The sequence below is a fragment of the Canis lupus genome, chromosome 36, assembly GCF_011100685.1.
Source record: "Canis lupus familiaris isolate Mischka breed German Shepherd chromosome 36, alternate assembly UU_Cfam_GSD_1.0, whole genome shotgun sequence".
NCBI classification, from domain to species: Eukaryota; Metazoa; Chordata; class Mammalia; order Carnivora; family Canidae; genus Canis; species Canis lupus.
Window position 1 is genome coordinate 5,125,422 of NC_049257.1, and position 12,235 is coordinate 5,137,656.

The 12,235-nt window shown below is 39.8% G+C and overlaps 1 protein-coding gene and 1 long non-coding RNA gene across 2 annotated transcripts in view; one reads left to right on the plus strand and one right to left on the minus strand.

Moving 5' to 3' along the window:
* TANC1 (tetratricopeptide repeat, ankyrin repeat and coiled-coil containing 1) overlaps nt 1-12,235 on the plus strand; it is a 223,726-nt gene that overhangs the window by 103,399 nt on the left and 108,092 nt on the right. The window contains exon 4 of the mRNA XM_038584592.1: nt 356-556. Within this exon, the coding sequence (XP_038440520.1) occupies nt 356-556 (201 nt within the window). The remainder of the gene's footprint in view (nt 1-355; nt 557-12,235) is intronic.
* Nucleotides 9,851-11,047, minus strand: LOC111094199. Its single transcript, XR_005384579.1, has 2 exons — nt 10,823-11,047; nt 9,851-10,464 (listed from the first exon to the last, which is right to left on the minus strand). It is a non-coding gene; the product is annotated as an uncharacterized LOC111094199 (long non-coding RNA).

Consider the following 12,235-nt stretch of genomic DNA (forward strand, 5'->3'; position numbering starts at 1 on the left):
CCCCTCACCCCCCCCGCACCTCTGCTCCTGTTCTCTCTCTCAAATAAATTAATGAATCTTAAAAAAAAAAAAAAAAAAAATCTCAGATTGGTGGCTTTCTGGACCCATTGGTAGGAGGGAAACTGGGCCAGTTGATAGGGTCCAGAAAGGGGTATGAGTTCACTGATACTTGAGTGGTTAAACTTGAATTTTCTCTCACACTGTAAAAAGTCACAAGTGGTAAAGAAAAAAAAAAAAACTTAAAAAACAACATGCACATAAGATATATGGGAATTCTATTCTAAGGATGTAGTTCTTAGGAATTAATCTACCTGTAATGGATGATCTAAGTTAAGATTTTCTCTCTTCATTCCAGGAGGTGACTTTGGTCCAGAGACTTCCCCTCAAGTCCTACCCTCTGGCCATGGTGGCGACTTTTCTGTGAGTAGCCTTCCTGTAGCAGAGGACACCTACAGGGTGAGCTTGGCCAAAGGGGTCTCCATGTCTTTGCCTTCATCACCTCTGCTGCCTCGACAGTCTCATTCAGTGCAATCAAGATCAAATAAAAAATCTCCAGGTAAATAAGCAACAAAACACCCAAACTAGCTATTTTGGTTATATCTGTAATGCATGTATTGAAAGTAAGCAAAACCAGTGCTTATAAGAAATTTTCTGGGAGGTATTTTTCTTTGTCACAGTGATTTCTGGAAGAAGATCTTTAAAACAGAAAGTTATGATTTGAATAGACTTCTCTCTTTAGCTCAACCTGTATACAAAATATTTTGATTGCTCAGGCTAGACTTTTACAAAGATACAAGATCTTGTTATCAGTATTAATGTTAATCATTGGTCTGGTTTTCTTGGTCATAAATTAGGAAATGCCATAATCTAAACTCATTGTGGTGTGTTTAAGTTTTGTATTTTGGCAAAGGTAATCTGACAGCAGTCCATTTATTATTGCCAAGTGTTATATATACCAATATACTTTCTTTGATTACATCACCCAGCATTTGAACTATAAAATTTGTGAAAATTCACACTTGTAAAGGCGTGGGGGGCAGGTCTTATGGATTATTTGTTTAAAGTAGTTTGGCTTCCCTCATCATTACCAAGTTTTTGTACTTAACATTACCAGTGAAAACACAAATGTTACTTAACTTGAGCAGTTATGATTCAGATGTGAAGAAAGCCTTTCCAAAACGCTGATACCTGCAATCATAAGACTTTGCTCTTTTAGCTTTGCTGAGCATTTGTTTACTGAGGGCAGGAGAGTTTGGGGGCCTTTATTGATAGTAAGTGTAAGGATTCTTCTCATTTATACAGAAATGAGTTCAGAATTGGTCCAAAATGTGCCTTGGGGTTATAGAATTGGTATCTGTTTTTCTGGTTTCGTAAGTACTTGTATTACTTGGGATATGACAGGCATTATTTCTGAATCATTTAGTGGACATCTGCAGTTCATGTGGTGTCAAAATTAAGACGGCAGATCTTGAGGCTTTGAATATTAGAAATGGTGCTATGAATTGGTGAGTGTCCAAAACCTTTTATTGTTCTAGAGCTTTCTTATTTTGGACAACATTGTTTACAATCCAGTCATTAGCTGGAACTTGGAAACCTTTTTGGTATGAAGCAATTTCCTGTGCCAAGGAATTTGACCTGTTTATCAGTATTTGGGGAAATTCCTGGAATGTCCTTCCTTCTCTTTGCATTTCCCTACCCCTATATCTCTTTGTTGGATTTCTTCCCTTCTTTCAAATCATGGTTCCCACACTGCCTTTCTTGATGGTTAGCCCACTAGAATTACTCTTCTAATTACAGATTGTGTATAGCATTTTACTTTTTCCTTTATCAGCCATGTCATTTGTCCTTTTTCCTTGAATCAGTGTATTTGCACCTTTGTGTCTGATGGGCACGGCTAGGCACGATGTCTTCTTTGAGTATACCTCATCTATATAAAACAGATAATAGAATTCTGAACCTGTCTGGATTCTTAAGGGCGGTTGAGGGTAATGCAAGGCTAAGTGCAGAGATATGACCTTTGGTAGAATTTTTCTTCCTAAAGCCTGTGCTGCTGCAAATGAATTGATGCTGCTTGGGCCTTAGGCCTGGTGAATACCTAAGAGTCTAGGGAATATGCATTTCAGATAGAATTTTATTATTAGTGGAAGTTTGTTTTAGTGGGACTTGAATCTTTTTTTAAATTTTTTAAAATTTGATTTTTCCGGCTCTGTTGAGATACACTTGATGTGTTACATCATGTAAGTTTAAGGTGTACAGCATAGTGATTTTTTTATATGCATGTATAAATTGCAAAATGATGACAGTAAGGTTAATTAACACATCCATCACCTCATAGTTACAGTGGGTTTATTTTGTGGGGTTTTCGTGGGATGTTAGATAGCAATGAATGGCATGGGAAGTATTGCTATCCGGGAAGGTCTTGAGGCCACAGGCTCTTACTGTTCAGAAATCCATGATGAGGCCTGGTTTCCTGTGTCCTGACCAAATTTGATATTTTTAGTTTTGAGAAAATATTCTATAGTTTTTCTCCATAGGAATAAAATTTAGTTCTGTTAAATTCTTTACAAGGCCTTATGAATAGAAGGGAGCAGGGGTGCAACATTCAACCTCTTAATGGACTGAAGAGAATATTCTCCATATTTGATGCTTTGGGTCCAAATGAAATACACTCAGCAGAGCCAGGCTTGTGCATTGCCCAAATTTGTGCAGCAAATTAATGTCTCACAGTGGTGATTTGGCTTCATTATCTTGGCAATTTTAATTCAAAAGGAAAGCTAAGGGCAGAGATGCTTGCTTAAAAATGGCAGTGACTCAGAATACATCAGACAATAAACAATGTTTTTCCAGTGTCTAACGCACACAGGTTTCTGTTTAAGCCATATTGTTAGAAAAGTTTCCAGAGACCTACTGTTCTACCTGCCTGTAAAATTGGTTGGCATATGGTTGTGAACGTGCATTGGATTTAAAAATAGCCATCTATTTAAAAACCTCACACTGTTGTTACTAATGATAACGGTAAATAAGATGTGGTGCTGTGCCTCGAGGTGCTGAGCCTTCCCCTGCACTCCCCTTACACCAGATCTTGTCATCTCTCAGACCCAGCTCTGAATTTCCTTGATGACTTCTGTTCTCATTTCTAAGATAAGACCCCTTTCTCTTTTAAGAAGGTGCATTATAAAAGAAAAAAATCTAAACCTGTTTTACTTGTTTGGATAGAAACTTTTCACTAATTGATGCTAATCAAGAAACTGTCAAGGAACTGAAACTATTCTAGCAAAGGTCAAATACTATAAACCCGTGTAACAGGCATTCCCGTAGCTTGTTTTAATGGAAGTTTGTATTTTAATACAATAGGTGATTAGCTCTTGGGCCATGGGAACTCTGGGTCAGAGACAATTTCATTAACCTTGCAATAATGTGACCCTGCATTTTTCATGGTTGAGTTTCTTACATTCCACTTAGATCACTAGTTAATATAATTTACTCTCCTACTATCTTGCTCCATATATATATTTTTTCACTTGTTAGTCTAAAGATAGTTTTTGAGTATTGTTTCAAGTTTTTTTTTTTTTTTTTTTCTTGAATGTAAACTACATTTGCTGGTAAAGAAAACAAAAGGACCAGTCTCCATTAGAGTTAAGTGGTGATTGCAAGCATTTTTGGATTAAGAATTCATTAATATTTGCAATGTATCCTTTTGTCTTCCAGAGAAGAGCAAAGCCCATTTCCTGTGATTTATTTATTAGTCCTATCATTAGTTATTTTATATTTGGATTATATTTCTCAAATCACTTTGGGCCCATTATGAAACACTCAAAAGGTGGGGCATGAACAGGAAGCAAGCTTTTAGAATACTATGATGGGGCATAGCAGTAGATGGTGGAAAGTGGGGTGATCTGCTCTTTTCATCCTCACTTGTGAAGAGACTGGATAGTGCTGGCTAGTTGAACCTCTGCCGCTTCCAGTTCCGATTCCTGATGTAGTTTTGAAAACCTCTCTGGCTGTCTGTTTAAGGCAGAAACCTCAAAAATGACAGGCTGTAAAGTGGAAGTCATTCTGCCCTTTGATTCTTGGACCATAAGTTAATTGTCTGTCAAGGCCCTCTCTCGCTCTCGCCCCACAGAAGTATTTCTTAAAATTAGCGTTTTTATTTAAAAAGATTCTTAAAACCTACTCCATCTAGACCTGAGACCATATGTACTGCCTCTTTTCATTTAATATTATATCATGAACAGTTTCCAGTTTGCTTGAAGAACTTGAAATTTAATGTCTTTTGTTCCAATGTTCCATGATTGATTTTTAACCAATTTCCATTTGTTAGATATTTGTTATTTTTCAGGTTTCTTAAAATTGTAGCATGAGGCAAGATATTTTGCTTTGTTTTGTGATTAAATGCCTATGAACTCAAAATTTTTTATTGTGGTAAAATACAAGTAACAAAATTTGCCATCTTAACTATTTTTAAATGGACAGTCCAGTAGTGTAAAGTACATTCACATTGTTGTGCAACCAGTCTCCAGAGTTCCTGATGTGAATGGTTTTGTCCAGCAATTTTTACCCACATCTGATATCGTAAGAGTGGCAAGTTCCCAGAAGTGGAATTATTGAACTAAATGGGTTGCATTTTTAAAGATTCTTGATGCATACTGCCCAGTCACTTTCCAGAAAAGCTGTATTGATTTCACATTCCCTCCTGCATTCTTTGAGAGGCTTCTTTTTGAAGTTAACCATCTTCTGGGAACGGTCTTAGATGGATAGTGCTACTGAGATGCTTTGTCCGAATTAGTAAGAAGGGGCTGAGAGAAGTCCTCCTGTCACCTTCCTCTTTTGAACTTCCCTTCTGTCTGCACTTCTCAGACCATTCCCATTTTCTTTCTTTCCATGTTACTGTGTCAGGGGAATTATTACAGCTGAGTCAGATCAAGTTCATGGTCAGAAAAACACTCAGCTGGCTTCCAGTTTTAGCTACAACCACACTCTGTTATGTGGGGAAGGTCATAGACATTTTATTTTTTCTTTTTTAAAAAATTTTATTTTTAAGTAATCTCTACACTCAAGATGGGGCTCAAAATTCCCAACCCCAAGATCAAGAGTCGCACACTCCACTAGCTGAGCCAGCCAGGTAGGTGCCCAGAATCATAGACACTTTAGAGTTAGTGAAGCCTCCAGACCAGGTCAGGCCATCCGTGCTGGCCTCTTTGCAGATATGGGAGGGATGGAACTTGCCCCAGTGTATAAGTTACTGGTAAAGCCTTGTCCTGAGCCCAGGTCCCCAGCATGTCTCTGATGCCAGTCTGTGTTGTACTTACTGCTTGTACACTGTGGACACATGAGCTGTAATGATGTGGGTTTGTGTTCTGGTTGCATGCCCACAGGGCGGCCATGGGCATAATGTGCCCACGTGCATTGAGTGAGGCATTTTTGGGGGTGGGAGGAGAGTAACCCAGGAAATGCACAGTCCCCAGCACAAACCTGCTTATAGCATTGGCCAGTTTTAGGCTTTGCTTTCACCTAAGTGGTCAGGGCCACAATTAGGGCTCTTTCAGCAAGGACAGTTCCTCGTGCTGCTGTGGTGAATAGGAAAACATTCTTTGTTTCCTCCTGGAGACCTGTTATGCTCCTCCAAGGAGTAGGCGGCTGCCTGGACCTCACTGCCATGGCCAGCTGTGACGTGGACACACACTTTCTGTTGTTCTATGCTCACATATAGAACCCATGTGCATGCCTTTGCTCCACTGTGAACCTGAGGACCTTTCTGGGTGCCACTGACTTCCCCATCTGTGGTTCAGGTTCAGCTGTATACAATTTGTCTGTGCCTTGGACTCACCCTAGAGCTTTATTTTTTTTAATTTTTTAAATTTATTTATGATAGTCACAGAGAGAGAGAGAGAGAGAGAGAGAGAGAGAGAGGCAAAGACATAGGCAGAGGGAGAAGCAGGCTCCATGCACCGGGAGCCCGACGTGGGATTCGATCCCGGGTCTCCAGGATCGTGCCCTGGGCCAAAGGCAGGCGCTAAACTGCTGCGCCACCCAGGGATCCCTTACCCTAGAGCTTTAAAGAGTACTGATGCTTGAGTTCTACCTTCAGAGATTCTGACTGAATGCACAGGAAGTATGGCCTGGGCATTGGGATTGGAAAGAAAAGAAAAAAATAAAAGGTTCCCAGGTGATTCTAATATGTAGCAAAGTTTGAGAACCACCCATAAGGATTTATATGATAATCACATATTCTTTTTTAATGAAGGTAAATACACCGATATTATGTTTATTTTTTAAATCTTGGAAATAATACTTGAGGAAAACACATTATAAAAATGTACTAAATATAGAGTAAATCTTGGTTTTCTTGTACCCCCAGAAAGACACTTGGTTTATTAGGTAACACTTAGTTAAATGTCTTTCCTGCTCTGTTTTGTAGCACATAGGTGATGGATTTGTCCATTTGCCTGAGCACTGGTCATGTAAGAGGTTCCCAGTTTTCCACCAAATAAAGAACAGTGGGAGAACATTCTTGTATATTAGTATTTAATTTAAAGCTTAGTATCTCTAATATTTTCATAGGATAGACTATGCAAGTGGGATTACTGGGAAACTAACATTGGGGATGGATTGTGATATACTTACTGGTCATTTGTACTTTTTTTTTGTGAATTTTTTTGTGGTATTTGTCTTTTCTGCTTGAGCAGTATGCATTTCTTACCAAATCATCACAGCTTTCCTGTTGTTTGTTTGAAAGCTATCACTTATGTATGTCACTAAAACATTTTTCCAGATCATCATTTTCCATTTAATTAGGTTTATAAGTGTTTTATGTCCCACAAAAGTTTTTTGTTCTCAGTTCAAATTTGCATCCTTTTGCATTGTGATTTGCATTGTGATATACTTACTGGTCATTTGTACTTTTTTTTTGTGAATTTTTTTGTGGTATTTGTCTTTTCTGCTTGAGCAGTATGCATTTCTTACCAAATCATCACAGCTTTCCTGTTGTTTGTTTGAAAGCTATCACTTATGTATGTCACTAAAACATTTTTCCAGATCATCATTTTCCATTTAATTAGGTTTATAAGTGTTTTATGTCCCACAAAAGTTTTTTGTTCTCAGTTCAAATTTGCATCCTTTTGCATTGTGATTTATCCCATTGCATTTTTAAAAAACAGCTTTATTGTGATATATCACATACCATATAATTCACCCATTTAAAGTTTACAGTTCAGCATTTTTAGCATTTTCAGAGTTCTGCAACCATGGCCACAATCTAATTTTAGAACCTTTTTATCTATCTCCCTTAAAAAAAAAAAAAAAAAAAACAAAACCCATTCACATTAGCAATTACTCCACATTCCTCCCTACCTCCCTCCCCCTCTCCCTAATCCACCATCCCGCAGCCCTAAGCAAACAGTAATCTACTTTCTGTCTCTGTGACTCGCTTATTCCAGGCATTTCATATAAATGGAATCCTGTAACACGTGGGCCCCTGTGACCGACTTCTTTCATATAATAGTGTTTTCTAGATTCATCCACATTGAAGTAGGTATCAGAACTTCATTCCATTTTATTACTTAATATTTTATTGAATGTATATATCACCTTTAAAAATCCTTTCTTCAGTATATGAACATTTGGGTTTCTACTTTTTGGTTATTATGAATAATGCTGTTAACATTTGTGTGTGCATGTTGGTGTGTATATATCTTTTCATTTCTTGGGTGTATATACCTAGGAATAGAATTGCTGGATCATATGATAACTGTATATTTAACATTTTGAAGCACTGCCAACGTGTTCAAAGTGGCTGCATCGTTTTGTTCTCCCACCACCAGCAGAGTACAAGATTTCCAGTTTCTCCACATTCTTGTCAATGCTTGTCTTTGTCAGTCTTTTTACTGTCATCCTACTATGTGTGAACTGGCATCTCCCTGTAGTTTTATTACTAAGTTGTAAGAATTCTTTTCATATTCTAATTACAAGTTATGCAATATTCAAATTTACTTGTATTGTGTGGGTTGTCTTTTTCACTTTCCTGATTGTTACAAGCAGGAGTTTTTTTTTTTTTTTTTTCAAGATTTTATTTACTTATTTATGAGAGACACAGAGAGAAGGGCAGAGACATAGAGGGAGAAGCAGGCTCCTCACAGGGATCTCAGTGCAGGACTGGATCCCCAGACCAGGGATCACACCCTGGGCTGAAGGTAGATGCTCAACCGCTGAGCCACCCAAGTGTCCCTCAAGCAGAAGTTTTTAACTTTGATGTAGTCTGGTTTATTTTGGTGCTGTCCTTTTGATGCCACTATTGCACTATTGCCTAATCCAGAGTCACAAAGACTTATGCCTATGTTTTCTTAAAAGAGAGGAAAGGGATCCTAGATCCTAGATTCCCCTTTGAGCTAATTTTTTCATGCATGTTGTGAGGTAGGGGCCAACTTCATTCTCTTACATGTGGTTTATCCAATTGTCCTGGCGCCATTTACTCAAGAGACCATCTTTTCCCCATTGAATGGCCTTTGACCAAGTATACTGCTATGCTCTAAACCAGCCCTAGATTCCATTTCTTCCTTTGCTTATTCCCCTCCCGGTGCCTGAGGTCAGAACTTCTGTCAGAGTTGACCTCATGTGTGGCTTACATCTTTTGCTTTGTCCAGCCTTCCTGTGTCTCTCCTTTTCCCTGTATGAGAAATAACTTCTTCCAAACACCTGTAGCACTGTGCTTTCTCCTCCCTCTGCATAGTCATTCATTGCAGGTCTCTGCCCTGACGTTCTGAGAGCTCCTTGTCTTTGGTTCTTGTCTTTGTTTCCCCACAGGAGCCTTGAAAATAGGATCTAATCACTTCTTTCAACTGAAAGGGGGCATAGGTAAGGGGGCATAGGTATGTACCTGTTAAAATGGATAGGAGTTTAGTAATTGGCAATCATTGGCCCCATGTGATTGGTTGAATAATACTAATGGACACATAAACAATTTCAATGTAACCATATCTTACATTTACTTTATAAAGCTAGAAACAGCTTCCTCCTCCATATCTAAAGAGAACTGATTCTTTAATTAAGGGCCTATGTCTCTCTCAGGGCTTTGCTATTGTTAGACAGTGAGCAAAGGGGAGTATGTTTTCAGCTGGGTTGGTCAGGGGACTTCTCAACTCTGCTTTTCTTTTCTTGTCTTGTCTTTTTTCTTGTCTTTTCTCTTTTTTCTTTCTTTCTTTTCTCCTTCCCTCCTTCCCTCCCTCCCTCCCTCCCTCCCTCCCTCCCTCCCTCCCTCCCTCCTTCCCTCCTTCCCTCCTTCCCTCCTTCCCTCCTTCCCTCCTTCCCTCCTTCCCTCCTTCCCTCCTTCCCTCCTTCCCTCCTTCCCTCCTTCCCTCCTTCCCTCCTTCCCTCCTTCCCTCCTTCCCTCCTTCCCTCCTTCCCTCCTTCCCTCCTTCCCTCCTTCCCTCCTTCCCTCCTTCCCTCCTTCCCTCCTTCCCTCCCTCCCTCCCTCCCTCCCTCCCTCCCTCCCTCCCTCCCTCCCTCCCTCCCTCCTTCCGTTTATTCAAGAGAATGGGAGAGAGAGCATGAGTTGGGGGGAGAAGGAGAAGCAGGCTTCTGATTTGGGGCACGATCCTAGGACCCTGAGATCATGACCTGAGCCTAAGGCAGATGGAAACCGGTAACCGATGGAGCCACCCAGGTGCCCCTCAATCCTACTTTTCTATGCTTCTGTCACTCTCCCATTTTCTCAGGCTCTTGGCATCTTTGCTGCATGTTTCCCACCGCCTGTGGTTAATGCTGACTGGAGGCTTTATCCAGTCACACTTTACAGCAGTATCAACTGTTCCCTGTGGTGGTGTCAGATGGCGGCTGCAACAAACCCAGTGCCATGCTCAGAAATGAGCCTCTTTACCTCAAGAAAACAGATGGGGGCAGGGATAGCAGTGGTGGGTGGCAATGTCTTCTTTTTGATAATTTCTGATTCTCAGAGAGGCAGAGACGTCACAGAAGCCCGCAGAAGCCATCGTACCCGTATCTAACACTGATGAACGTTACCGTAAAGTAGAAATAGACAGGAAGGAAAGATTGATGTTCCAGCTTGAATCCTCCAGCTTGTTGTGAAACAAATCTGTGTGTGTGTGTGTCGGCAGGAATGGGCTGGCTGTGTTCCAGGTGGAGGGGCAAGGGTGTGCGGAGTCTGGCGTCGGGGAGCTGAAGAGAACACAGAGTGGTGATCTCTAGAGGGGCGCTCAGTAAAGACCAGAGTGCTTTACAAAGGGAAAACCAGGACCATAGGGAAAGTCTTCACCATCCGGGCCTGGAGTGTTAAACCAGTAAGCTTTGCCTCTGGTGGCTTATGGAGAGTGGCTAGCCAACAGTTACACGTGGAACCCTTTGTTTGTACAAGCGTTCTGAGAAATAAAATTCAGGAAACTTCCTCTGAGGAGGTGTAACTTTCTTGTCTCTTCCATCACCAACCAAGTCCTCCTTTATTGGTCAAAGGTCCTAAGTGATAGTTAATGAACTTAGGCTTACTATTAATAGAATTTTTTAAAGAGCAGTTCATAGTAAAATTAAGTGAAATGTTTGGAGATTTCTCATACCCCTGCCCTACCACCACCCCGACGCCACAGCCTCCCCATTATCGACATCCCCCATCCCAGTGCAGTGTTTGTCACAATCAGTGAACCTACAGTGGCATGCCATCATCACCCAAAATCCAAAGTTTACTTTCTTATGTTAGGCATTCTGTGGGTTTGGACAAACATATAATGACATGTATCCATCATTATGGTATCATATAGGGTATTTTCACTGCCCTAAAAATCCTTTGTGTTCCCTCCTTTCCATCCATGCACCTCACCTTTGTAATTACAGTCTCCATAGTTTTCCCTTTGCTGGAAGGTCATAGAGTTGGCATCATATAGTATAGTGGCTTTTTCACTTAGTAATTATGCATTTAAGGTTTCTCTACATCTTTTTAGTGGTGAATAATACTCTACTGTCTGAATGCACCACAGTTTAGTTATCCCTTCACATCCTGAAGAACCTCTTGGTTGTTTTCAGGTTTGGCAGTTAGTAATAGAACTTCTATAAACAGCAGTGTGCCAGTAGTTGTGTGGAAATCAGTTTTTAGTACTTCTAGGGGAGTACCAAGAAGCATGATTGATGGATCATATGGTAAAAGTATGTTTAGTTTTATAAAAAATTGATAAACCTCCTTTCAAAGTGGCTATACCATTTTGTATTCCCACAGTCAATGAATAAAAATGCCTGCTTTTTACATCCTCGCTTGCATTTGGTGTTGTCAGTTTTTTGGATTTTGGCCATTCTAATAGGTGTAAAAATAAGGTGGTCTCTTATTTAAAAAAAAAAAAAAATTATTTATTCATGAGAAACACAGAGAGGCAGAGACATAGGCAGAGGGAGAATCAGGCTCCCTGTGGGTAGCCCGATGAGGGATTTGATTCCAGGACCCTGGGATCACGACCTGAGCCTAAGGCAGATGCTCAACCACTGAGCCACCCAGGTGCCCCTTTTATTGTTTTAATTTGTAGTTTCCTAGTGACATATATTGTGGAGCAGCTTTTCATAGCATATTTTCCACCTGTGTATCTTTTTGGTGATCTATCTGTTAAGGTTTGGCACATTTAAAAAATCAAGTTGTTTGTTTTCTCGAGTTTTAAGAGTTCTTTGTATATTTTGGATTATAGTCCTTTATCAGATATGTCTTTTGCAAATATTTTCTCCTAGTTTGTGGCTTGTTGTCTTATTTTTTGACATTGTCTTTTGCAGAAAAGTACTTAGTTTTAATGAATTTCAGCTCCTCAGTTATTTCTTTTATGAATTGGGATTGTATCTAAACAATCATTGACATAGTCAAGGTCACTAGGATTTCTTTTATGTTATATTATAGGAATTTTATAGTTTAGCCTTTTACATTAGGTCTGTGATCCATTTTGAGTTAATTTTTGTGAAGGGTGTAACGTCAGTGTCTGGATTTAATTTCCTGCATATGAATGTCCAGACACTCCAGCACCATTTATTGAGGAGACTTTGCTCCATTATATTGCCCTTACTCCTTTGTTAAAGATAAGTTGACTATATTTATGTGGTTCTGTTTCATTGAGCTATATGTCTATTCCTTTTTTAAAGAATTATTTTTAGAGCACAAGCAGGAAGGGGGGAGGGAAGGGGCAGACAGAGGGAAAGAGAGTCTTAAGCAGACTCTGTGCTGAGCAGGAATCTGGCATAGGGCTCAGTCTCACAACCCTAA